The following is a 27,348-nucleotide window of genomic DNA, read 5'->3' as shown; positions in this document are numbered from 1 at the left end:
TATGGGGGCATACTGCAGGGGGCATTATATGGGGGCATACTGCAGGGGGCATTATATGGTGGCATACTGCAGGGGGCATTAATATATGGGGGCATACTGCAGGGGGCATTAATATATGGGGGCATACTGCAGGGGGCATTATATGGGGGCATACTGCAGGGGGCATTAATATATGGGGGCATACTGCAGGGGGCATTAATATATGGGGGCATACTGCAGGGGGCATTATATGGGGGCATACTGCAGGGGGCATTATATGGGGGCATACTGCAGGGGGCATTATATGGGGGCATACTGCAGGGGGCATTAATATATGGGGGCATACTGCAGGGGGCATTAATATATGGGGGCATACTGCAGGGGGCATTATATGGGGGCATACTGCAGGGGGCATTAATATATGGGGGCATACTGCAGGGGGCATTATATGGGGGCATACTGCAGGGGGCATTATATGGGGCATACTGCAGGGGGCATTAATATATGGGGGCATACTGCAGAGGGCATTATTAATATATGGGGGCATACTGCAGAGGGCATTATTAATATATGGGGGCATACTGCAGAGGGCATTATTAATATATGGGGGCATACTGCAGGGGCATTATTATTATATGGGGGCATACTGCAGAGGGCATTATTAATATATGGGGGCATACTGCAGGGGGCATTATTATTATATGGGGGCATACTGCAGGGGGCATTATTATTATATGGGGGCATACTGCAATAGGCATTATTATTATATGGGGCATACTGCAGGGGGCATTATTATTATATGGGGCATACTGCAGGGGGCATTATTATTATTATATGGGGGCATACTGCAGGGGGCATTATTATTATATGGGGCATACTGCAGGGGGGATTATTACTGTATGAGGGCAAAGCAGGGGGCACTTGTACTCTGGCCTCATGGCCATAGTACTTCTCATTGTACCCCTTTATACTGCAGTTATATGAGCCACATAATTATCAGCACCATATACTGTGGCTATACAGTGCACATCACCACAGTATATGGTGCTGATAATTATGTGCTCATATACGTGGGACTGTATGTATGAGTTTTCATGGGACTGTTATATATATATATATATATATATATATATATATGGGAATACATGGCACTGTATGTATGAGGTTACATGGGATTGTATATATGAGGGGGTTATCCTTTTTTATTTCACTTTTTTTAAAATGAATAATTTATTGAAAGGATCTCTGCCCGGCATATGTCACTCTTGAGGGCTTAAAAAGCAGCTCTTGTGGTGATAAGAAGCTGATTTAAAACCCCCAAGAGTGAACTCCGTGAACTATATGTATAATATGTACTGTTTTAGTGTCATTTTGTGCCATTTTGGTTGGTGGTGTGCCCCGGGATTTTTTAAGTATAAAAAGTGTGCCGCGGCTCAAAAAAGGTTGAAAATCACTGATCTAGGATATAGATCTGTTAAAGGGGAACTCCGGATAAGAAAAACTTGTTTTCTATTAAAAGTACATTAAAAGTTATATAGATGAGAATATACAATGTATTACCATATCTGTACAGTTCTGCCACACTGGTAGCTGATAGAAATCCAGGAAGTGAAAAAAAATTACCTCTGTGCCAATTCACATTGTCTCCTGCTCCTGCTGCTATCCCCCCTTAGGCTAGGTTCACACTGCGTTTTCAGCATCCGTTTAACGCATTCGTTTTTTGCAAAAAACGCATGAAAAACGGATTGCAAAAAACGGATTCATTTGTGTGCATCCGTTTTTCCATTGACTTCCATTATAAAAAAAAAACGGATCCGTTTTTTTTGGCGGACCAAAACGGACCAAAAAACGTTGCGGACCCTATTTTTCTGGACGTTAAAAAAAACGGATCCGTTAAACGGATGCTGAAAACGCAGTGTGAACCTAGCCTTAGGAGACAAATATTCCATGCCTCTGTCTCACATTGTGTGTGTTTGCTGAGGACAGACTGATGATGTAGACAGGAGGCTTGGCTGGATAACCCAATCCATACCTCCCAACTTTGGCTGAGAGGAAAGAGGGACATGGACACGCCCCTAACCCCACCGAAAGACACACCCCTAAACCCCAAGACACGCCCCTAAATCAGTAATAAACGCGATGTTTTGGTGAGTCGATCTCCATTTTCAAAAATGGTGATTGGTGATGGTGATTGACTCGCCGAAACGTCACGTTTGTGACTGTTTGCTGTGCTGCACTATTTGTTAATGCTTTGCACGTTGATGGAATAAACACTTCTTTTGCAACATAGAAGTTGGAGTGCCGTGAAGTATCCGTATGGTATAGACATCTATCTCTGGTCAAGATTTAATTTGCTGGCACCAACATCATGGCTTGTGCTGCTGACATTTGTTATCTATCTATCTATCTATCTATCTATCTATCAGGGGCGGATAAACTTTACCATAGGCCCATAGATAGATAGATAGATAGATAGATAGATAGATAGATGGGATAGAGAGAGAGAGAGAGAGAGAGAGAGCAGCAGGTTCAGGGGAACAAGCCCAGGGTCAAAAGTATAAAGTATAAGTCTTTTTGGGTGGTCATGGGCCCCCCAGGAGCTCAGGGCCCCAGGCTGACACCCGGAACGCCCCTATTATAATCCACTACTGCTATCTATCTCTCTATCTATCTGTCTATCTATCTATCTATCTATCTATCTCCTATCTATCTATCTCCTATCTATCTATCTCCTATCTATCTATCTATCTCCTATCTATCTATCTATCTATCTATTTATCTATCATCTATCTCCTAGATAGATAGATAGATAGATAGATAGATAGATAGATAGATAGATAGGAGATAGATAGATAGATAGATAGATAGGAGATAGATAGATAGATAGATAGATAGATAGATAGATAGATAGGAGATAGATAGATAGATAGATAGATAGATAGATAGATAGATAGATAGATAGGAGATAGATAGATAGATAGATAGATAGATAGATAGATGGGATAGATAGGAGATAGATAGATAGATAGATAGATAGATAGATAGATAGATAGGAGATAGATAGATAGATAGATAGATAGATAGATAGATAGATAGATAGATAGATGGGATAGAGAGAGAGAGAGAGAGAGAGAGAGAGAGAGCAGCAGGTTCAGGGGAACAAGCCCAGGGTCACTGAGTGCAGGGGAAGGAGGGGGGATAAGCACCATGTACAGCTGAGGGACACCTGACAGAACCCCCAGACACCCCCTCCCCAGAGCACTCACCACTGCTCTTCTCTCCCTGGTGATGCAGGTCATGTGTTCTGCCCCCTTCCTGGACCCCGGCAGCCTCCTCCTCCAGCACCAGCTCTCACTGCCAGGTATTGATACTGTATAGGGGGCGCACCACAGAGCTGTGATAATCCGGCCCTGGCAGGAGCTATGGGGGAGAGAGCGGCCTCTTGTGGCCGGAGGCAGAATGACGCCTTCGGCCACAAGAGTCTTTGCAGGGCAGGAAGCCGATGTCTCCTGCTCTGCCAGTGTAAGTGAGGTGCGGGGGGCGGCGGGACACATGGGGGCTGTACCGGGACGGAGGGACATGACCCCAAAATCGGGACTGTCCCTCCAGATCCGGGACAGTTGGGAGGTATGCCAATCCCCTGAGTGATCCACCATCTCAGACCAGACAGAAGCAGGTGCAGCACTAATTTTACTGATTCTGATGGGTGGGGGCTGTGATTATCAGCTGAGGGAAAGCATTGCATTCTGGGAAATGCTAAACCAGGAAGGACAGAAACACAATACAGAGCAAACCCCCCCCCCCCCCCAAACAAATGGATTTTGGACCCCTCAACTAATACAGGCCTCTATCAACTCTAGAGCACTATCTCACATAGTGTATATGCTATTTGGACCATGTGCTAAGCAACCTACATCAAGAGCGTTGCTAGTCTTAAAAACACAGCCAAAACCTGCAAGACTCCCCTTACACACAAAAAGATCTACATACATATATAATTATTAGAGATGAGCACAACTCAAGCAATGCTGTTTTTACCTCGCCCCTCACTTTTTATCGGTTTATTATCAAGTAAAATGGCATCACAGAGAAGACGAGTTTGCATTGCCCATTATAGTCTATGGAGGTGGGGGGAGGGAAGATGAGTGAGCAGAAAAAGGAGACAAACGCCTGTGCAATGTGCAGACTTTGTGGCCACAAAAAACGGTGGATATACATGTTTGGCTGCATTCACACTTTCCGTGAAGTTGTCCTTGCTCGCAGATCCGTGAGCACTGACAATTTTACAGCCCATTGCTTTCTTTTGGGCTATTCAGACGTTTCGCGATTTTACAGATCCATGATCTGTGCCGTTAAAAAAATAGGACATGTCATTACTCGGAATGGATGCATGGAACGAATTCCCATAGAAATAAATGAGATCCGTGTTTTTCACGGATGTGACGTCCGTGTTCATCTATGAAAAACACGGATGTTATGTAATCAATGTAATTTAAAATGCTTTAAACAGATCTGTGAAAAACACGGATGCAAAATGGATGACAAGACAGAGAGTTTTGCACGGATCACGTAGGTAGCTAGCAGACTACAATCCTGGACCAGGAAAAACACTGAACATGTGAATGAAGCCTCAGGCTGCTCAGTGCTGGCTTGGAAACTTCTATTGTCTAAATCCACACTGCAGCTGAGCATAGGGAAAGCCGACACAGAGATGGAGCTTGCCGGGTACTAACAGGGGACAAATGGCTTATACTAGTAATGGAATGGCCAGATATAGTCCTGCTCCTCATATACATACATACACTGGACAGCACATCCTGAAAGGCCACCTGACAGTTAACACTTTAAACTGGCTGGCACAAGTGTGGGGGACTGCAGCTGCCCCAGGTATGGGGCACAGTGAGTGGCTGGCACAGGTGTGAGGTACTGTGTCTGGCACAGGTATGGGGCACAGTGGCTGGCACAGGTGTGAGGTACTGTGGCTTGTACAGTTGTAGGGCACAGTGGCTGGCTCAGGTATGGGGTACATTAGCTGGCACAGGTGTGGTGTGGGGCACTGCGGCTGGCATAGGTGTGCATGGGCATAAGGAAGGTGACTATATAGTTACGGTGACAGTCTGGCTGCCATGTACACTGCCCCGTCCTCCAGCACCGGGATCTCTTCCCTGCGCCTCCCAAGACGTTCTTCAGACTCTGCAGCACGGAGCTCCGCCCACATAGTGCGTCTTCGGTTGCCCGGGTAACGCTCAGTAAACTCACCGCAGCTGCCCGTACGTGGAGCCATGGAGCCCGGCGTGGTGACTGTGCTGCCGCCCCTCCTGCCGCGCACTAGGTACCGCAAGTGCTGGCTGCATGTGTGTGAATGGAGGTGGCGGATCAGGTGTCCCTTCTAGGGTCAGTGGGGGAACACAACCGGCGTCTCTGGATGTTAGACAGGATATCGCATTCGGCCTGATCCTGAACTATTTGCCTTCATGTGATGGGTCGGCATTAGGAACTGTGCTCCCCCTGCTAGTATATGTTTCCTCTTCTTCTCCTTCCCCTGCTAGTATATGTTTCCTCTTCTTCTGCTCCCCCTGCTAGTATATGTTTCCTCTTCTTCTGCTTCCCCTGCTAGTATATGTTTCCTCTTCTTCTGCTTCCCCTGCTAGTATATGTTTCCTGTTCTGCTTCCCCTGCTAGTATATGTTTCCTCTTCTTCTGCTTCCCCTGCTAGTATATGTTTCCTGTTCTGCTTCCCCTGCTAGTATATGTTTCCTCTTCTTCTGCTTCCCCTGCTAGTATATGTTTCCTCTTCTTCTGCTCCCCCTGCTAGTATATGTTTCCTGTTCTGCTTCCCCTGCTAGTATATGTTTCCTCTTCTTCTGCTTCCCCTGCTAGTATATGTTTCCTCTTCTTCTGCTTCCCCTGCTAGTATACGTTTCCTCTTTTTCTGCTTCCCCTGCTAGTATACGTTTCCTGTTCTTCTGCTTCCCCTGCTAGTATATGTTTCCTCTTCTTCTGCTCCCCCTGCTAGTATATGTTTCCTCTTCTTCTCCTTCCCCTGCTAGTATATGTTTCCTCTTCTTCTGCTCCCCCTGCTAGTATATGTTTCCTCTTCTTCTGCTTCCCCTGCTAGTATATGTTTCCTGTTCTGCTTCCCCTGCTAGTATATGTTTCCTCTTCTTCTGCTTCCCCTGCTAGTATATGTTTCCTGTTCTGCTTCCCCTGCTAGTATATGTTTCCTCTTCTTCTGCTTCCCCTGCTAGTATATGTTTCCTCTTCTTCTGCTCCCCCTGCTAGTATATGTTTCCTGTTCTGCTTCCCCTGCTAGTATATGTTTCCTCTTCTTCTGCTTCCCCTGCTAGTATATGTTTCCTCTTCTTCTGCTTCCCCTGCTAGTATACGTTTCCTCTTCTTCTGCTTCCCCTGCTTGTATACGTTTCCTCTTCTTCTGCTTCCCCTGCTAGTATACGTTTCCTCTTCTTCTGCTTCCCCTGCTAGTATACGTTTCCTCTTCTTCTGCTCCCCCTGCTAGTATACGTTTCCTCTTCTTCTGCTCCCCCTGCTAGTATATGTTTCCTCTTCTTCTGCTTCCCCTGCTAGTATATGTTTCCTCTTCTTCTGCTTCCCCTGCTAGTATACGTTTCCTCTTCTTCTGCTTCCCCTGCTAGTATACGTTTCCTGTTCTTATGCTTCCCCTGCTAGTATACGTTTCCTGTTCTTATGCTTCCCCTGCTAGTATACGTTTCCTCTTCTTCTGCTTCCCCTGCTAGTATACGTTTCCTGTTCTTATGCTTCCCCTGCTAGTATATGTTTCCTCTTCTTCTGCTTCCCCTGCTAGTATATGTTTCCTCTTCTTCTGCTTCCCCTGCTAGTATACATTTCCTCTTCTTCTGCTTCCCCTGCTAGTATATGTTTCCTCTTCTTCTGCTCCCCCTGCTAGTATATGTTTCTTTATGTGTCCAAATGATACGATTCCTAAATAGTATTGTGGACAGGTGTGTCTATATAGCAGCATCCTCCTCCCTACACCTCAGTGGTACATCTGCTTAGTTATATAGTGACAAACCTCAGGGCAACATTGGGGCATGTGTACATAGCCATTAACTGTGTCAATTGACCTGTCTAAAACCACATGATTAGTCTTTAAAAAAAAGAGATGGGGTGCTCATTGCTTGGATCATGAACTCTCCATATGTAATATATAGTCACTAGTAGATTATGTGTATGCTACAATATACATTAGCATATTGCCCCACCAAAGAATGCAGCAACTGGGGGACTGGGGTACCTGGGGTCCACCAGAGGAAATGATCCTTGGGGCCCACCAATATAGAACCAGTGAGACTCGACAAGCTGACCCGATCCTTTCCTGGATCCATCTGTATCTGTGACAAATCCATTGTGAATAACATTTTCAGTTGAACTAAAACTCTCAGAACACCCTCCATTTATACAGCTCTCAGGGAATGCTGGGAGTTGTAGTCTCTGAGAGGACAACCCTGTAATAAATCACTGTGTGCAGAGGCTGCTGGTGGCTTCAATCTGTGGGTGACAACCATCAGCCATGAAGGTCCAGCAATACATCTGTCTACAGCGCCAGTTATCAGAGGATTGTACTACTGTACTACAACTCCCAGCATATCCTGAGGGCTGCAGACTTTCAGTACATGCTGGGAGTTGTAGTGCCTGCAACTGTTTGGGTTCTAGAAGCATTATACACTGGATGCTTTGTGGCATATAAGAATACATAGATCTGTGGGGGCTCAGTGTAGGGAAGTGACCCCAAAACATCACTAATAGGGGTAGGGGTAGATGTTTTTGTTCTATCCCCTATTAGTGATTTTTGGGGTCACTTCCTTGCAATGAGCCCCCACAGATCTATATATTCTGATCTCCCACAAAGCATCCAGTGTATAATGTACCTAGGACCCAACTACAACAGCTGCAGGCACTACAACTCCCAGCATTTACTGACAGTCTGCAGCCCTCAGGATATGCTGGGAGTTGTAGTACAATCCTTTGATAACTGCCACTGTAGACAGATGTATTGCTGGACCTTCAGTCTGCAGCCCTGGACTGGACCTGGGAGCTCCTAGGCAGTTTAAAAGTTTGTACTAATGTACTTTAGTGACAGCGGGGCTGTGTCAGTACACTACCACAAACCGTACACAGGCTCTGCACACTATAGAAGTGATAACAGTGTATTTACTAATGACTCACAGGTAATGTCTTCTCCGATTCTTTCTCACTTTTTGCTTTCTTCTCCATCTGGCGCAGCCATCATGAAGACTTTTCCAACCACAACTCATCTGCAGGCGGGCAACTGGGGGTGACTGGGGAAGGGAGGCAGCTGGGGGGGAATCGGGAAGGGAGGCAGCTGGGGGTGACTGGGGAAGTAAGGCAGCTGGGGGGGATTCAGGAAGGGAGGCAGCTGGGGGGGGGCAGGGAGGCAGCTGGAGGGGCAGGGGGAGCAGCTTGGGGTGACTGGGGAAGGGAGGCAGCTGGGGGGATTCGGGAAGGGAGGTAGCTGGGGGTGCAGGGGGGTTAACTGGGGAAGGGAGGCAGCTAGGGGTGGCAGGGGAGGCATCTGGGGAAGAGAGGTAGCTAGGGGTGGCAGGGGGAACAGCTGGGGTGAAAGGGGGAGCAGCTGAAGTGACTGGGAGAGAAGATGGGGGCAGGGGCAGCAGCTGGGGTGGCAGGGGGAGCAGCTGGGGTGACAGGGAGAGAAGATAGGGGGCAGGGGGAGCAGCTGGGGGGCAGGGGAGAAGCTGGGGGGGCAGGGGGAGCAGCTGGGGGCAGGTGTAGCAGCTGGGGTTGCAGGGGCAGGGGGAGCAGCTGGGGGCGGCAGAGGGAGAAGCTGGGGACCAGGAGGAGAAGCTGGGGGCAGGGGGAAAAGCTTGGGGACAGGTGGAGCATCTGGGGGGCAGGGATAGCAGCTGGGGGCAGGGGAGAAATTGGGGGGCAGGGAGAGCAGCAGAGGGAGCAGACCGGGCAGAGGGAGAAGACAGGGGGCAGGGGGAGCAGACAGGGGGCAGGGGGAGCAGACAGGGGGCAGAGTGAGAAGACCGGGGGTAGGGGGAGCAGACAGGGGGCAGGGGGAGCAGACAGGGGCAGAGGGAGAAGACAGGGGGCAGAGGGAGAAGACAGGGCAGGGGGAGCAGGCAGGGGGCAGAGGGAAAAGATGGGGCAGGGGGAGCAGATGGGGGGCAAGGGGAGCAGATGGGGGGCAAGGGGAGCAGATGGGGGGCAGGGGCAGCAGCTGGGAGCAGGGGAAAAATTGGGGGGCAGGGAGAGCAACAGGGGGAGCAGACGGGCAGAGAGAGAGAAGATGGGCAGGGGAAGACAGGGGGCAGGCGGAGCAGACAGGGGGCAGGCGGAGCAGACAGGGGGCAGGGGCAGCAGCTGGGGGCAGGGGAGAAATTGGGGGGCAGAGGGAGAAGACAGGGGGCAGGGGGAGCAGACGGGGCAGGGGGGGTAGGGGAGAAATTGGGGGGCAGGGAGAGCAACAGGGGGAGCAGACGGGCAGAGAGAGAGAAGATGGGCAGGGGAAGACAGGGGGCAGGCGGAGCAGACAGGGGGCAGGGGCAGCAGCTGGGGGCAGGGGAGAAATTGGGGGGCAGAGGGAGAAGACGGGGCAGGGGGAGCAGACGGGGCAGGGGAGAAATTGGGGGCAGGGAGAGCAGCAGGGGGAGCAGACAAGGGCAGAGGGAGAAGACAGGGGGCAGAGGGAGAAGACGGGGCAGGGGGAGCAGACAGGGGCAGGGAGAGCGGACAGGGGGCAGGGGGCGAAGACGGGGCAGGGGAGCAGCTGAAGGGCAAAGAGAGAAGACAAGGGGCAGGAGGAACGGACGAGGGGCAAGGGGAGCAGACGGAGAGACAGGGGTAGAGGCAGGCTTGGCAATACAGTTACGGGGCCGGGGTGAGCTTCCGTCACAGGCACGGAAGCTCACAGCTGCAGCCCCGCGGTGCCTGAACTTCTCTTATGCTCAGCCGCGCACATGATGTGATGTCACCGGCGCTGCCGAGCAAGAGAGAAGTTCGGGCACCGCGGGGCTGCAGCTGTGAGCTTCCGGCCTGTGCTGCTGGCCTGCTGCTTCGTCTGACGCTCTGGTCCTCCGGTGGCCCAGTCCGACACTGGTACTACATGTGTACCTGATGGCTTGAACCATAGGCATAATCAAATTTTACGATGTAATATACTATATCCTTACCGCTCCACGTTACTTGAGTTTTCTTTAAATTGTATGGGTATATTTTGTCATATGTCTACAAGGGCTATTGTTCCAATTTCGCTGTTGTGTCAGACTTTCCTGTTCCAGTTGCTTCATGTCTAGTACATGTCATGGTAACAGGTGTTTGGAACAACTATTTTAACCTTCAGCTACTGTCGACTAAGAGCTACATGGCGGCATAAAACACGTCATACTATGCTCTGTTTCTTGTGTTAGGTATAAAGGGGTATTCAGGGTTAAAGTAACCTATAAGTATCAGATTGAGAAGGATCTGACCATTGGGATCTCCTGCAATCTCCAAAACAGGGCCCAGAGTTTTTGTTGTGATTGGAGGAGCAAGTTGTGTATGTGTGCCACTGCTCCATTTATTGTCTGTGGAGCTGCCGGAGATAAATAAAAACCTTTCAGCGGCGTTATAGATAGTGAATTGTGTGACTGCCCCATTCATATCAAAGATTTAGAGCCCTGTTAGAATCCCCTCTACCATCTGACAGAATAGGGGATGTCAAACTCTTTAATAAGTGTAAATAAAATAGAACATTTTTCTCAACATTGGATCACTATTTCCTCTTTGCAACTTTTTCCAGGTAAGTTATCCATTTACTCATGGGACACTCATGAATGGTGGGGGTCCTAGCGGTCAGGACCCTAGAGATTTTTACCTATCCATATTATATATTTATCACCTAATCAGTATTACTGGGATCACCCTTTAAGGTCATCCGTAACACTCCTGAACACTAAACTTGCGAAACCATGAAGGTAAAGGCATGAAATTATGGATCGATAGACATGCTTATGGTATGCAAGTGATAAAAAAATAGAAACAAGATAGTCAAAATATCTCTATTGATTCAGTATTGAGTATGAGCACCATGTGCAGAAATACTTGCACTTACATACCTTGGTATCAGTGAGGTTATTAAAGGGGTATTCCCATTTAGGGTAGTTATGCCAACTACTGCGTAAGTGAAACACAGAACAAGACAGACAGACAAACACAATATAGAATAGTGAAACAATCCAAGTCAAACCACACGGGCAACGCAGTACAAAATCAGTAACACAAGGGATAGTCAAAAGTCAGGCGGAGGTCAGAACATGAGTAAGTCAGGCAGAAAGGAATTAGGACGGGGTTCGCAGGAATAGGACAAGGGGAGCTGGGATCAGAATGAACCTAATAGCCAGAGATTAGAGGTTGGCTCTGACTTACTGTATACTGGATCAGGAGCCCGGACCAGAGACTGATTGGTCCGGTCTCCTGATTCCAGCAACTATGCAGCTGCGGCGCTGCAGGCCGAGTGGCAGAGCGATCTGTCACCCAGCCTGCACAAGAGCCGCATCAGTTGTGCCGGCCGGCCGGCTGACTGTCACGTGGGACCGCGGCGCCCGCGGTTACTAGGGACGCCGCCGGAGCCGAGACAAAAGAAGACGCCGCAGGAGCCAGGTCAGAAAGTTCCTAACACTGACGTCAGATCTTTTTGGTAGAGAATTAATGAAGTTGCGACGTGTATGTGCGTCCCACAGCTCCATTTAGCAGGGATTTTGGGGCCCCCTTTCTCGAGATTACATAGGGGCACAGAGGTCAGACCCCTGCAATCTCTTAGTAATAACTACCTCAGATGGGAATACCCCTTTAATGAATGTCTGTGGAATGTTCTGCCACGCTGAATGCTCGAGTCCTGTTTTTGTCTCTGAGGCAGAGCCGGAGATTGGTCTGAAGACATCATGTTGGCAATGCCATGAAGACGCCTTCATGGGGGAACATAACACTGGTCCTATTACTAGGATTATGGTGTGGGGTTTTATACTGCATGATAGTCTTCATTCTTGGTACAGCCCACTGGTACATTGATTTAGTCATGGACCATTTCTCTAAAGTGACTGAGAAGCCATTTTTCAACACCACGCTGCATTTTACTCGTGCTACGATGAGCAGCCTGCATGGCCTAAATATTCGACCATGACTTGACTACCAGACATATTTCCCATTGAGCACACTGCTCACCTGCTGCTGATTTGGTCAGTAGTTAGTCAGTAGGCCTGTAAGTGCATGTATGTGAGTTTTGCTTATACTCCATACTGAATAAATTGAGATGTTTTTAATGTTTAGTTTCCATTTCCATCATTTGTTTATAATTTTATATCGTTCCTGTGATTTTCATAATTGCACAACTTTTTCTTGTTGCAATGTCAATGTAGAGGAGTGCATCCACACCTAAGGGATGACTAATGTAAGCGAGTGCAGATCTACTAGATCGGCATTCACTTATTAAGCCTGTTCGATAATTGTGCAGCAAGGGCTGTATATATCATTAGTGATGTCCATGCAGCCCGTGCCTTAAGTGTAAAATAGTTAACTTTATACATAACTGTCTGCTCCCCCTCAGTGTTCTTCTAGCTTTTGCCCATACCCCGCAGTTGTTGCTGGAATGTCCGAGCCGGTCTCTGAAGTCACTGGCCTAGATAGGAAAGTGCCATCATCAGTGATTGGCTGTGCGACCTGTCATTTTAGAGAGCAGGTCAGAAGCTAGAAGAGAGCGGGCAGAAGGTAAAACAACAACGGGGAGTGTGAACAGATACGTATAAAAGATTTTTTACACATTTATTAGCCACATTCATTCATTACACATAGCGATGTGCACCCGGTGGCCAATGATTTTTAAGATGGATTAAATGACAACAATCAGCTGATGATAGTTTCATTGGCCAATTGTTGTCTTTATTACACGGAGCGATGATCCGGCCCAATTTGGCAGAATAACACTCTGTGTCATAGGGCCCTAAGGTCCCTAGATTAATCAATAGATGAATCAGTAGATCAATGGATGATTGGACCAGTCTTTTCATCACCATCACAGTATCACACACACAAACTACTGCTCTGAAATTAAATTAGCACCATTGGACACTAATGACCTTTTATCGCAAAATGTGTTATTTTTAGTTTCACAAAAAAATGTGTAATGCATTGGGAGTACTTAAGCCTGACCTATTCTTTGTAGATATAATCTCGAATAATCCGTCAGTGACCTACAATCCATCTGTCAGTAGAAAGGAGACATGGGGAAAAATACGGATTTCTACATTTCCACTTCCTGGTTTGGAAAAACAAAAAATATGTAACAGCAAAATGAATAACAATATGTGTTACTATTAGCTGAGCAAAAGGATGGGAACATTGGAGAACGGATTGGATCTAATAATATTATATAACATATTAGTCCTGCACTGTGTTATTGTAACAGTCCAGCCCTAATGCAGGTATAGACAGGATTAACCATTTAAAGCCCCAGTGCCCAGATGCCAATTTTTAATGCTATTTATTTATTTTTGCAGAATTTCTTATTTCTTCTGAATTGGAACTATTATTATTTTGCAGGTCATACATAGGAAAATGTAATGAATAATCCCATAATTCTCTTGTGTATTGTAATGCCAGATATGTTGCCATTGTGTCACATATGATTTTGCTGTAGTGCTGAAAACAAAGATGGCATTTTAGATTTACATGTATCTCCTTCCCTTGGCTTTAAGCCACTTTCACACAATAGTATTTTGCATCAGTACTTCCCAGAATTCTCAGTGGAGCAGCAATGGTCTGTATATCTCCACACGTCTTTATGATGGGCTCTCCTTAAGGAGTGTCACTACCCCTTTGATCCGCATCAGTAGTAAAAATTTGTACAGAGGGAATATATATTAACCCCTTCCCGCATGAGGGCGTAACTGTATGTCTTCATGCGGGTGGGGGAGTTCAGAGGGGGACGGCGTGGCGACCCCGCTCTGAACCGCCGCAATCCCGGGTGCCACTTGTAGCCCAGGACCACAGCAATTAGAGGGCATGGTCCGATCGCTGTGCCCGCTAATTAGCATTAGCTAATCGCCCCCCTCCCTGCTATGTTGCGGAGGAGCGATCTCCGCATCTGAGTCTGGCCGGGGTCTGTGCCGTAATGGCGCTGATCCCGGCTCGGCACTCCATTGCTTTCAGCTGCAGCAGCCGAAAGCAATAGAGTGCCTATCTCATGGATCTATACAGTATGAGATCTATGCTCTATGAGAGATCAGAGCAGTGATACTAGAAGTCCCCCAGGGGGGCTTCTAGTATGTGTGTATAAAAGTAAATAATTTTTTTATTATTAATAAATAACCCCCTCCCCTAATAAAAGTTTGAATCACCCCCCTTTCCCCATTTAGTAAATAAAAATAAATAAATAAACAAACATGTTTGGTATCGCCGCATGCGTAATCATACAAACTATTAAATGATCAAATTCCTGATCTCTCACAGTAAACGGCATAAGCGTAAAAAAATTCCAACGTTAAAAATTGCGCATTTTTGGTTCCAGAAAATTGTAATAAAAAGTGATCAAAAAGTCGCATATGCGCAATCAAGGTACCGATAAAAAGTACACAAAAAATGACACCTCACACAGCCCCATAGACCAAAGAATAAAAGCGCTATAAGCCTGGGAAGGGAGCAATTTTAAAGGAACATTAATTTATTAAAAAGGTTTTAATTTTTTAATAGCCATCAAATAAAATAAAAGTTATACATGTTACATATCGTTGTAATCGTAACAACTTGAGGAACATGCATAACAAGTCAGTTTTACCCCAGGGCAAACAGAGTAAATACAAATACTCCCCAAATTTAAAAAATGCAGTTTTTTTTCCAATTTCCCATTTAATTTCTTTCTGGTTTTGTTGCATACTTTATGCAAAAGTTAAGCTTGACATTGCAAAGATTGCCACAATTAGTGGCGCAAAAAATAAGGGCTCATGTGGGTCTGTAGGTGAAAAAATGTGAACGCTATGGCCTTTTAAACACGAGGAGGAAAAAACAAAAGCGCAAAAAAAAAAAAATTGCCTGGTCCTGAAGGGGTTAAAGGGGTAGTTCGGCGCTAAACATTTATTAACTAAATAACAGACATTACAAAGCTGTACAAATTTATAATGTGTGTTATGTAAGTGAATGGCCCCCTTCCCCGTGTTCCCCCCACCCCGGAAGTGTTGGTGCATTATACTTATGTGTTCGCTGTCGACCCCGGCGCCATCTTGTGTCGACGACGTCTTCTTCGGGAGGCCGGCTGAGCAGCTGATGATGCGGCAGAGGGGGGACGGGTGGAGTGGTTCGGCTGGCCTCCCTGGGATGACGTCATTGTCCCAAGATGGCGGCCGGGGTTGACAGTCATCTGGTGAGTATATTGCACCACACTTCCGGGGTGGGGAGGAACACGGGGAAGGGGGCCATTCACTTACATAACACACATTACAAAGTTGTATAACTTTGTAATGTGTGTTATTTAGTTAATAAATGTTTAGCGTCGCACTACCCCTTTAACAAGATTTGTAGGATAAGACATCCATGTACATTGTGGCACTCTACATCAGGGAACTGTCATGGAGAGTATTTATTGGGCCTGGATGCCTTTATTGAGTAGGGTAGATCCATATTGACTGTGCTGTCTGAGGGCTTTAGTAGTCAAAACTTTAGAGTTATTGCCACAACAGCCTGTCACTTTCACCTGTGCACTATAGGGAACTGGCTTGTTGCAGCTTTACATGCATGTATTAATTTATTCTTTTATTTTCCAAAGGCCTCAATTTCCTGCACTTTCCACATCAAGAAGTGATCAAGAAGACTTATCAAATGTGTATGCTTTTGCCCAACCCAACATTAACAAAGTAAGTAAGGCTGAGTTCACACTACGTTTTTGCAGTCCGTTTTTTTCATCCTTTTTTTTTTTTTTTTTCAAAAAATGGATGAAAAACTGATGGAAAAAAAAACGGATGCAATTGACTTCCATTATAAAAAGAAGGGATCAAAACAGATCAGTTTTTTTAAACGTACACAAAAACGTAGTCGACCTCATTTTTGTGTCCGTTAAAAAAAAAAAAAAAAAACTGATCCGTTTTGATCAATTTTTTTTATAATGGAAGTCAATGGAAAAACACACACAATTGCATCCGTTTTTTTCATCAGTCTTTCATCCATTTTTTGCAAAAAACGGATTGCAAAAACGTAGTGTGAACCCAGCCTAAGATGTCAAATATTTGCAGCTGTTACTTTATAAACAAAAGTAAGTGCTAAAAAAGTGCTAAGTCTCTTAACTTCAGTCTTAGCGCCATTTTTGTGATATTATAAGTTTATTCCTTATGCTAATTCGGCATTTTTGTGCACTGGGGGCTGGACTGCCGCCCCCAGTGTACCCATCCGCCCTGACTATAGTTGGTTTACAACTGATGCAGATCTTTTTTTGTAGTAATACTCTTTCATTGAAACATTTGCATTACATGTTTAAATTGACTTTCTTGTAGACTCTTGTAAATTCAGCAATTGGTAACATTTCTACCTGGCCAGCAAATGGAGCAGGTCAGACCATCATTCAAAAGCACAAACCGTGTGCAGAATCTGATACGCGCAGTGCCAGGTTAGTAGAATAATTCTTCAAATTTTTGCCCCAGTTAACGAGTAAACCATTAAAGGGGTACTCCAGCAAAAAATTCTTTTAAATCAACTGGTGTTATCCTGGTTTACACGTAGCGATAATTGGCCCGATCGTACAATTAACGATTTCGCAAGAAAGATGTGTTTTTCATAACTATCAGCGTTTAGACGGAACAATATATCGTATGGAAAAATCGTTTTGCGATCGCTTAAAGCGACACATCAGCAGGTTCTGCCGAGAGAACCTGCTGATATGCCGCAAGAGCCCTTTACCTGAGAAGTTGAACCGCTAGAACCGTTAGAACCGCTCCTCTGCGCCTCCGCAATCTTCCGAAAATCGCTAATTGCCCCTATGCAAATTAGGGGCCGAAGACCATTTGGGGTGTCGCCTGGGTCCGGGAGCATCACTCCGTCCCGCCCAGTCCGCCCCCTCCTGTGCCGCCCTCCCCTCGCCCCCTCCAAGTCCATTTGGGCCTGCATAGCCTCCTCCCGTCCGGCCCAGTCTGCCCCCCTCTGTCCCGTACCCCCGCCCCCTCCCCTCCAGTGTAGCTCACATAGGCAGCATCTCCCAATGCTGCTCAGCCCGCCCCCTCCCATACCGTATGTCAGCCGTTCAGGACTCCAGGACAGTAGGCTGCTATCTGCTACATTTTGCATATAGCAGCAGTGTGATTGGCAGACACACATAGGGACATCAGCCTATGGGATCATTATGATCCCATGAGCTTATATCCTAAGATGACCTGGGCATTGATGCATCAATGACCCCAGGTCATGAAAGGGTTAATCTTCACAACGTTGCTTCTCAAACAGAGAAAACAGCAAAGTATGTTGAATATGTTCTTCTATTCCATCTATCAGTAGGACAGGACATTGTTGTGTGATTGGCGGGGATCCTAACCACAAGATAGCTTATCAAATTCATATTTTATGGATAAAGACAGTTTACCATATGTATGTTATCAGATATCCTTAGTGGTTTTGTCATAAAAGCATGACACTTGTCAGTAGTGATAAGGGAGCTTCTTTCTCGCCCACAAGTAGGAGGAAGCATCCTGACCATGCAGACCTGACATGCACAGCATGTCCCATAACAGAACCATTGACAGATAAAAGTGTGCCATCGTCATCTCAGACCAGGCACCAAAATTTATTCGGGCTTCCGCTCAAGCCCCCAAAATAATTCAGAACCCCTAACCTATTCAAACCAATTAATCAGACCTTATACCAGAGAGAATAAAACATCATTCTACAAACACTCCCTGAGCCTTATCCATTTAATTTTCTGCCATCCATACTCTGTCCTAACACCAGCCAGTGTCAGGACTTTGTATTCCCCACAGCACCTTATGTCTTAAAGGGGTATTCCACTCAGGTAAAATACATGTCAATTATACATCATCCCCCCTCCTAGAGATTAACAATTTGGTCCATACTTATCATTACCTTTTCTGTCTCCTTCACCCAGTTCTAAGCCTGCTGCTTTCTGCTGAAGACATAGAAAAGTGTGTCTGAATTGTTCCCTCCTCCCCAAGATGGCGCGTGTAAACGCTTTCCCTGGCCAGCTGTCTCTGCACTGTGTAATGTGGGGGAGTTAATCTAATGTTAAGTTACTTGGGACCTTACTGTGATTCAATCCTCACAGTGCATAAACAGCTGACCAGTGATACTGTGTACTTAAACGTCTCTGCAGGGAGAGGGGAGGATGGAGAGATGGAGAGAGCAGCTCACATAGTTTTCTATGTCTTCAGCAGAAATTATCAGGTTCAGAACTGGGGGAAGGAGACAGAAAAGATAATGACATTTATGGAATGAATTGTTAGTCTCCAGGAGGAGGGATGATTCAATATGTATTTTACCTGAGTGGAATAACCTATTAACACTTGGTGGCATCAGAAAATGGTGCAGTGAGCACAGCAATATAGAGGCTGAGGAGGCCCAGGGAGCAAAGAGATGTGGATTTACCGTCATCCTATTGAATAATTTAAAACCAGCTTGTTTAGGAGATTTCTAATGGTGCGTTTACACAGGCAGATTTATCTGACAGATTTTTTTAACCCAATGCCAGGAACAGACCATAAACAGGGAACAGGTCATAAAGGAAAGATTTCTCCTTTTTCCAAATCCATTCCTTGTTTTGGCTTCCAAAATCTGTCAGATAAATCTGCCTGTGTAAATGCACCATTATTAGTCTTTTGGAAGTGTGGTGTGTGCTCTGATGAAACATATCACAGAATTTCTTATATTCACTTTTGATCTGTGCAAAGTTTGTTGAAAGGAAGGTGCCCGTTTAGAAGTAAATAGTGTTGTTTGTCTTTCTAGAGTAAATTTTTTTTATCTATTACCCCACAGGTCTGGCAGAGAAAATGCTACCGTGTCCAAGCCACGATATCTGGAAAAACTTGAGTCCTACTTGAGAAGAGAACTGCAATCTCTGGATTCAGCTAAAATAGTTTCTCAAGAACTAAGGTTACAGGTCAGTTACAGAATCAATACCTATATCAATGCATGCTTAACTATTTGCAGACCACTGAAAGTCTAGAAATGTATGGCTAGTCAACATATAACTCTGCAAGGACGTTCCTGACCATCCTTCAAATAAATTGTGCAGCTGCAGGAGTGGAGAGAAGGCTGACTTTTTCTCACTATTCATGCCTTTGTTGCTGTAGGCAGAGAAAAGCAGAAGTTACAGGCTGTCTTTCTGAGTTCTGGAAATATTTGGCAGGAGGGGGATGTTGCAGCAATACTCTTAGTATGTGTGAGACTGCATGCTGTGAAAGTGGAGGCGAAAGCAGGGGGTCGACATATGATTCAGACTGGGAACCCAGCGATAGCGATGCGAGCTCGACAGACAATGATTTTAAAAGAACTCTTACAAGTGTAGCAGTGCCCACACACAGGATACAGTGTGTATTTGCACACATCAGGGCACATCTGAACAGGCAGTATGCATGTATAACACAGACAAAAACACAATTTTGGTCAGCTCTCCTTCAACACCATTCACATTAGACAGGGACACTTTGCTATGGCTGAAATTGCAGACACAAAAAATCAAAATGCAACAGCTGACCTCTAATGGCAAGATACAAATCCAATACAGATATAAAAATTGCTGAAAACAGCCCCCCAACTGCTAAAGAAAATCTCTACAAAAATAATGAGGCTCTTGGCATACCATTTGCAAATAGTGTGTACCATCCCACCACGGTAAGATCGCCTCATACCTGGGATAGACCCTACACTATATTATACTCTCCTTGGCTATTAACCCCTTAGCGTCCCATGACGTATCTGATATGTCATGGTGATGCTCTGAACGGCGCTGCTCCCGGATGTTATGTACAGCTGGGCAGCCCCTCTATTAGCCGGCACGGGTCCTGTTGCCGCGCCGGCTAATTAAGCATCTAAATGCAGCTGCCAAACCTGACAGCTGCATTTAGATGCTATGCACCCGGTGTCCCTGGTGTCTAGTGGGACGGATCTCCCCCCCGCGATGCGATCGCGCAGGGCGGGATCCGTGCTTCTGGCCGGGCCGGGACTGATACCGGCTCAGCAATACATTGCCGGGCCGGTACTCAGCGCCGCAATGACACTGATCCCGGCTTGGCAATACATTGCACTGGCCTGCAGCAGGCCAGTGCAATGTATGACCGATCTAATGGATCTTTGCTGTGTATATACACTACCGTTCAAAAGTTTGGGGTCACATTGAAATGTCCTTATTTTTGAAGGAAAAGCACTGTACTTTTCAATAAAGATAACTTTAAACTAGTCCTAACTTTAAACAAATACCTTCTATACATTGCTTATGTGGTAAATGACTATTCTAGCTGCAAATGTCCGGTTTTCGGTGCAATATCTACATAGTTGTATAGAGGCCCATTTCCAGCAACTATCACTCCAGTGTTCTAATGGTACAATGTGTTTGCTCATTGGCTCAGAAGGCTAATTGATGATTAGAAAACCCTTGTGCAATCATGTTCACACATCTGAAAACAGTCTAGCTCATTACAGAAGCTACAAAACTGACCTTCCTTTGAGCAGATTGTGTTTCTGGAGCATCACATTTGTGGGGTCAATTAAACGCTTAAAATGGCCAGAAAAAGAGAACTTTCATCTAAAACTCGACAGTCTATTCTTGTTCTTAGAAATGAAGGCTATTCCATGCGAGAAATTGCTAAGAAATTGAAGATTTCCTACAACGGTGTGTACTAATCCCTTCAGAGGACAGCACAAACAGGCTCTAACCAGAGTAGAAAAAAAAGTGGGAGGCCGCGTTGCACAACTAAACAAGAAGATAAGCACATTAGAGTCTCTAGTTTGAGAAACAGACGCCTCACAGGTCCCCAACTGGCATCTTCATTAAATAGTACCCGCAAAACACCTTTGTCAACATCTACAGTGAAGAGGCGGCTGCGGGATTTTGGGCTTCAGGGCAGAGTGGCAAAGAAAAAGCCATATCTGAGACTGGCCAATAAAAGAAAAAGATTAAGATGGGCAAAAGAACACAGACATTGGACAGAGGAAGACTGGAAAAAAGTGTTGTGGACGGATGAATCCAAGTTTGAGGTGTTTGGATCACAAAGAAGAATGTTTGTGAGACGCAGAATAAATGAAAAGATGCTGGAAGAATGCCTGACGCCATCTGTTAAGCATGGTGGAGGTAATGTGATGGTCTGGGGTTGCTTTGGTGCTAGTAAGGTGGGAGATTTGTACAGGGTAAAAGGGATTCTGAATAAGGAAGGCTATCACTCCTACAACAGGACAATGACCCTAAACACACCTCCAAATTGTGCAAGAACTATTTACAGCAGAAGCAGCAGCTGGTATTCTATCATAGGTAATGGAGTGGCCAGCGCAGTCACCAGATCTGAACCCCATTGAGCTGTTGTGGGAGCAGCTTGACCGTATGGTACACCAGAAGTGCCCATCCAACCAATCCAACTTGTGGGAGCTGCTTCTAGAAGCGTGGGGTGCAATTTCTCCAGCTTACCTCAACAGATTAATAGCTAGAATGCCAAAGGTGTGCGATGAGAGATCAGTGCTGTGTATATACAAGTCTCCCAGGGGGACTTCCAGTTAATGTAAAAAAAAGTAAAAATGTTATTTTTTAATAATAAAAAATCCCCTCCCCTAATAAAAATCCAAATCACCCCCTTTTTCCCATTTTATAAATATAAATAAATAAACAAATAAATAAACATATTTGGTATTACCGCGCGCATAATCGCCCGAAATATTAATTTATTTTATTCCTGATCTCGCACGGTAAACGGCATAAGTGCCAAAACATTCCAAAGTGCAAAATTTTTGGTCGCATCAAATCCAGAAAAAAATGTAATAAAAAGCGATCAAAAAGTCGCATATGCGCAATCAAGGTACCGATAGAAAGTACACGTCGACTTCCGGTTCCGGCGCGGTCATGTAAAGACGCACGCCGGAGGAGCTCCCGGGGTGAGGCGGCACTGACCCTTACAAAACGGCCGCAGGCGGCGACAGACCAGCCCGAGGAGACGGGACAGCGGGCGAGCAGCAGGGGGACCAGCAGATGGAGCGTTACCTGCTCCGCAGCACACAGAAACAGCCCCAGACGCCGGGCCGCATGGCGGCAGAGGAATCCAAGATGGCGCCGCAGGAGGAGGAGAACACTGCCACAGGAGGTCCCCAGCAGGCAAGTGAAGGCTGGCGAGACCCAGAACCGGGGCAGCGGCACCACACTAGCAGCTCGGCGGGACCGGCACAGCCCCCCAATAGTACAGGTGGAGTGTGGGGAAGGGAAGCCGGCCGGGACTCGCAGCAAACCGGCACAAAGGAGGGGGACACAGTACCCGGGGCCGGCGGCCATGCGCTCCCTATGGGAGAGCCCCAGCCTGCAAAGACAATATCAGGGGGTCTCTGCCAGAATCAAGCTCCCCCAGACAGTCCTGCATCTTTATCCCAGACCCCAATACAGGGAACTATGCCACAGAGCTATGCCCAGGCCCAGCTGCTGGGATCTACTGGGGAAACAGGCAGTGCTGCCAGCAATGCTAATGCCTGCTCACAGGGAGGACTATCACCCGCCATTGACTATAAGCTATTGGCAGCAGCAGTTACACAGCACATACTCCCGAATATGCAGAGGATAATAGAGGATGCTTTTAAAACCTCTCTGTCCCAGATACGCAAGGAAGTTACTGACCACGCTACCAGAATTGAGGTGGTGGAACAGCGTGTTTCTGCTCTGGAAGATGAAAACGACTTCCTCCGCTCTCGTGTACGCCAGTTATACGACGTCACCGAGGTTATGGAGGACAAAATAGATGACCTGGAAAATCGTTCCAGAAGAAACAATCTACGCATCATAGGGATACCAGAGAAAATTGGTACAGCTGACCTGCAATCATTCTGTGAGCGGGACATACCAAAAACCCTCGGCCTGCCCCATGCGTGTAGGATTGAAAGGGTACACAGAATTGGCATGCCCCCCAGCATCCGCGAAAATACGCGGGACGTGATGACAGCGAGGCCTCGTCCAGTTATATTCCGGCTGTTAGACTTCAACGATAAAACGGCCATCCTGCGAGCCTACAGGAAGAGGTCCCAACCCCTGGAAGTACAGGGCATGCGCCTCATGATCTTTGAGGACTACTCTGCAGAAGTCACAAAACGGCGCAGAGCTTTCAGCAACGTTTGTACAGCTTTATTCAAGGCGAAAAAGAAGTTTCAGCTGCAATATCCGGCCACTTTGCGCATTTTTCATAATGATGGCTCAATGTCCACCTACAAGTCACCTAAGTTGGCGGAAGAAGCTTTCAGGAGAAATGAACCCTTCAGTGGATCACAGCCGTCCAGCCAGCGGTCACAGGGCCGCCCCGCCCAGAGTACAGTATGCCGGCCGGAACAGTCTTCACCCAAGGAGCAGCGCAGGCGCATGCGACGTACCAGACGCGCCAGAAGTTACTCCAGATCTCCCTCTCCCGACTGAGATGGTCGACAGCGAGGCTGTAATCCTGCTGCATGAGGGACAGTAGCAAGTATTTCGCACACACCTGCTTAAATGGTTATGGTTATCTTTTCTCTTTTACCACTTTCCTTCCTGACATAGATATGGGCCTGCTGATGTCTTGGTCCTCGGGGCGTGACTTTTTGTATACTTATGCAGTGGCGCCCCCACGGGAGCCCGTTGCATGACTGAAAAAAGAGAAGTCTCACACTCGAGGATGGAGAGGCAGTCTCATGCTATCAGACCCTCTCACGAGATGAAAAATCACTTTTGTTTGGTTATGTTTTGTTGTTGTTTTTATGTACACAGAGATTCACGCAGGAGGCAGATGGTATATGGTAGAGGGGTCACATGGTTCTATGTTCTTGTCTCTCTTTCAGTGCAATCGGGGGGAGGGGGGAGGGGGAACCATAAGCATGAGCCTACACAGGTCGGGGGTCATGGGGTGCTTATTACTGACGGCACTCTATCTGAGGCGGTCCTCTTACTACACTTTATCCTTGCATTCTATCTTTGTCGAGACTTATCATGGTTAGGCTCGTAACATGGAATGTAAAGGGGCTAAGGTCACCCAATAAACGGGTGCAACTGCTCCGCTTTCTGAAGAAACACCGTCCCGACATAGTAATGATGCAGGAAACCCACCTAGAGGCGGAGGACATGAATAGAATGCAACGATTCTGGGTGGGAGGCGTCTATGGGTCCCCATCAGTGAATGGTAAGGCGGGAGTGATCACGCTGATTCATAGGTCCTTCCAATTTAAACTAGTATCGCATACACATGATGCCGAGGGAAGGGTCTCGCACCTGATCATAGACCACCAGGGGGACCAATATAGCATCTTTAACATATACGCCCCCAATGGGGACAATATAACTTTTTTTGCAGGACTGGCGGATAGACTAAATTCAGATGCCACACAATGGAAAGTAGTGGGAGGGGATTTTAACACTGTCCTCGATCCAAGGGAGGATAGGAAGGGGCCCTCAACGAACCCTAACCCTACGCCATTCCGGTCTAGAGATAAAGTGCTGCCGGGCTTCCTGGAACAGACAGGGCTAGAGGACGCATGGCGCCTCACACATCCAGCTGATAGGGATTTCACCCACTTCTCACACCCCCACCAGTCATGGTCTAGAATAGACTACATGTTGACTAACCCAATTCTCAGCCGTAGGATAGAATCGGTGAAACATGGAGACCTGGTCATCACGGACCATTCACCGGTTGTATTGACCCTCTTCCCATCCTGCCCGACGGGTAATGAGTTTATCTGGCGGTTTCCCTCCTATATGACGGAGGATGAAACGTTTGTTGAGCTTCTGAGGGGGTGGTGGACTGAGTTCGACTACTATAACGCGGAACACAAATCCACTCCTCAACTATTCTGGGAAACCAGTAAGGTCGTCCTTAGAGGTAAATTGATAGCTCATGTCACATCAATGAAAAAAAAAACCGCCACCCAATATAAAAAGGCGAGTGATCGCCTTAGAGGCGCTTACACGGCCTACCTGGGGGACTCGTCTGACTCCAACAGGGAGGCCTGGCAGGCAGCAAAGGCTGATTACGAGTTATGGCTGGACAGGAGGGATAGGATATATCGTACCCAGGGCGAGGTGGAATTTTTCCGCCACGGTAATAAGGCGGGCAAACTATTGGCTAGACTTGCGAAAGGAAGACACCCCCCGGCTCATGTACTAGCGCTGAGAGACCAACAGGGGACCCTGCACGCTGCCCCGACCCAAATCAATAAAATTCTGGGGGATTATTACACGTCACTCTACTCTACTCCCCCTTCAGAGACGGGTAGCTTGTCCACTTTCCTAGCGGATTTATCACTTCCCTCCCTCTCTGTGGAGCAACAGGAAGTGCTAAACGCAGAAATCACTGAGGAGGAAGTACGTGGGGCTATAAAGGCCTCCTCAAATGGCAAGGCTCCCGGACCTGACGGGTTTACAGGGGAATTTTTTAAAACATTAACAGACCAGATAGTGCCTAGCCTCACTACACACTTTAATTCCATGTTCACCACAGGAAATATCCCGGCAGGAGCAAAAATGGCGTACATAAAAGTTCTCCCTAAACCGGGTAAAGACCCCACAGACCCGGGATCATACCGCCCAATCTCGCTAATAAACTATGACATTAAATTATTGACCAAAATATTGGCGGATAGACTAGCCAATTACATGCCTGACTTGGTGGGGGAGGCGCAGGTGGGTTTTATTAGAAATAGATCGGCAGTCACTAATATTAGAAAAGTGCTGGTAGTCTTGGACAGGATCCGACACCGCCCTCAGCCAACCGACAACCCTGCTTTATTGTCTCTAGACGCGGAGAAAGCGTTTGACAATGTTCGCTGGGATTGGCTGTGGGCGGTGTTAGACAAATTCTCCATTGGAGGGCGCTTTCAGACATTTTTGGGGGGCCTGTACACTGCTCCGGTGGCGAGGGTCCATACTCCAGGGCTCTTATCAGCCCCAATTCCATTAGGAAGAGGCACCCGACAGGGATGCCCACTATCCCCTTTATTGTTCGACTTGACCATAGAGCCTCTAGCCAAATATCTAGAAACATCGAACTTGTTTGAGGGCATACAGGTGGGGGACAGAGCAGTTAAAACGACCCTCTTTGCGGATGACCTCCTAATTTTTCTTAATAACCCCCATGTTAGCCTGCCCGCACTATTTTCTTTCCTGACTGATTACGGTAAACTTTCAGGATATAAAATTAATTTTACTAAGAGCGAGCTCCTCCCTCTAGGTCCTTCTCCCCCCCCTTGGGTACAGGTAAATAGGCCACCCCCTATGCAAGTAGCAAAGACACATATCACTTATCTAGGGATCAAGGTGGGGAAAACACCGGATTCTTTGTACTCCTTAAATTACCCCCCATTATTGAATAAAATTTATGCGGAACTGCGTAAGTGGGCACAGCTACCGATCACCTTTATGGGGCGCTGCCACCTGGTGAAGATGGTCAGTTTTGCACGGTTGTTGTACCCACTTCAAACTCTACCCCTGCTTATAAAACACACTGACATAAATAAACTTCGCCAGTCTTTCACTAAATTCATATGGGCGGGTAAGCGCCCAAGAATAGCCTTCCAGAAACTAGCCCTGGGCAAATTGGATGGGGGACTCAACTTCCCAAATGTTAGGGGATATAATATAGTTTGTCTTCTCCGTCACGTTATTGACTGGTTACATGGGTCCTCATACCATTCTAATTTCCCTCTAGAGTCAGCGCTCCTTCAGCCGTGGAACCCGGTAGCACTTCTCCACACCTCCTACTCCCGAATGCCGGCGCAACTTAAGAGCTTTACCATTCTGAGAGATACAGTGATGGCGTGGAGGGAGATACGAAAGATATTTAAACTTCCTTTTCTCTTGTCCAAAAGGATGCCTCTCTTTGGACATCCAGAACCTCCTTGGGGAAGCTCTCCAGGATGGGCGGTGCAATGGATGGCCAGGGGAGTCACCCAGGCGGGCCATTTGATTAACCCTGTGGATAGGCAATGGTTTACCCCATCAGAAATCTTGTCCAAATTTGATATTCCTCGGTCTCACTTCCTCTATGTTCAGCAGGTATATGCCTTCTGCTCTACCAGATTGCGGAACTTGGGGGAAGAGGCCCAAAACCATACTCTGGATGGCATCATGGGAGCCGCTCCTGGAAAGACTTCCATCTCAGTATTGTATAATGCCCTTAG

The 27,348-nt window shown here is 46.8% G+C and overlaps 2 protein-coding genes across 2 annotated transcripts in view; one reads left to right on the top strand and one right to left on the bottom strand.

Annotated features, from left to right (window-relative positions):
• Positions 1-5,232, bottom strand: part of NRN1L (neuritin 1 like) — a gene marked incomplete at its 5' end in the record, with an annotated part of 32,446 nt that extends 27,214 nt beyond the window's left edge. Inside the window, one exon of the mRNA XM_069967885.1 lies at positions 5,088-5,232. Within this exon, the coding sequence (XP_069823986.1) occupies positions 5,088-5,232 (145 nt within the window). The remainder of the gene's footprint in view (positions 1-5,087) is intronic.
• The window catches only part of TSNAXIP1 (translin associated factor X interacting protein 1), a 61,286-nt gene continuing 39,128 nt past the window's right edge, over positions 5,191-27,348 (top strand). Inside the window, exons 1-4 of the mRNA XM_069965954.1 lie at positions 5,191-5,311; positions 15,797-15,884; positions 16,518-16,630; positions 19,000-19,123. Of these exons, the coding sequence (XP_069822055.1) occupies positions 5,262-5,311; positions 15,797-15,884; positions 16,518-16,630; positions 19,000-19,123 (375 nt within the window). The 5' untranslated portion in view covers positions 5,191-5,261. The remainder of the gene's footprint in view (positions 5,312-15,796; positions 15,885-16,517; positions 16,631-18,999; positions 19,124-27,348) is intronic.

This window comes from Dendropsophus ebraccatus, chromosome 4, assembly GCF_027789765.1.
Source record: "Dendropsophus ebraccatus isolate aDenEbr1 chromosome 4, aDenEbr1.pat, whole genome shotgun sequence".
NCBI lineage: Eukaryota > Metazoa > Chordata > Amphibia > Anura > Hylidae > Dendropsophus > Dendropsophus ebraccatus.
Note: the sequence above shows the minus strand (reverse complement) of the source record. Positions and strands in the feature narration are given on the sequence as shown.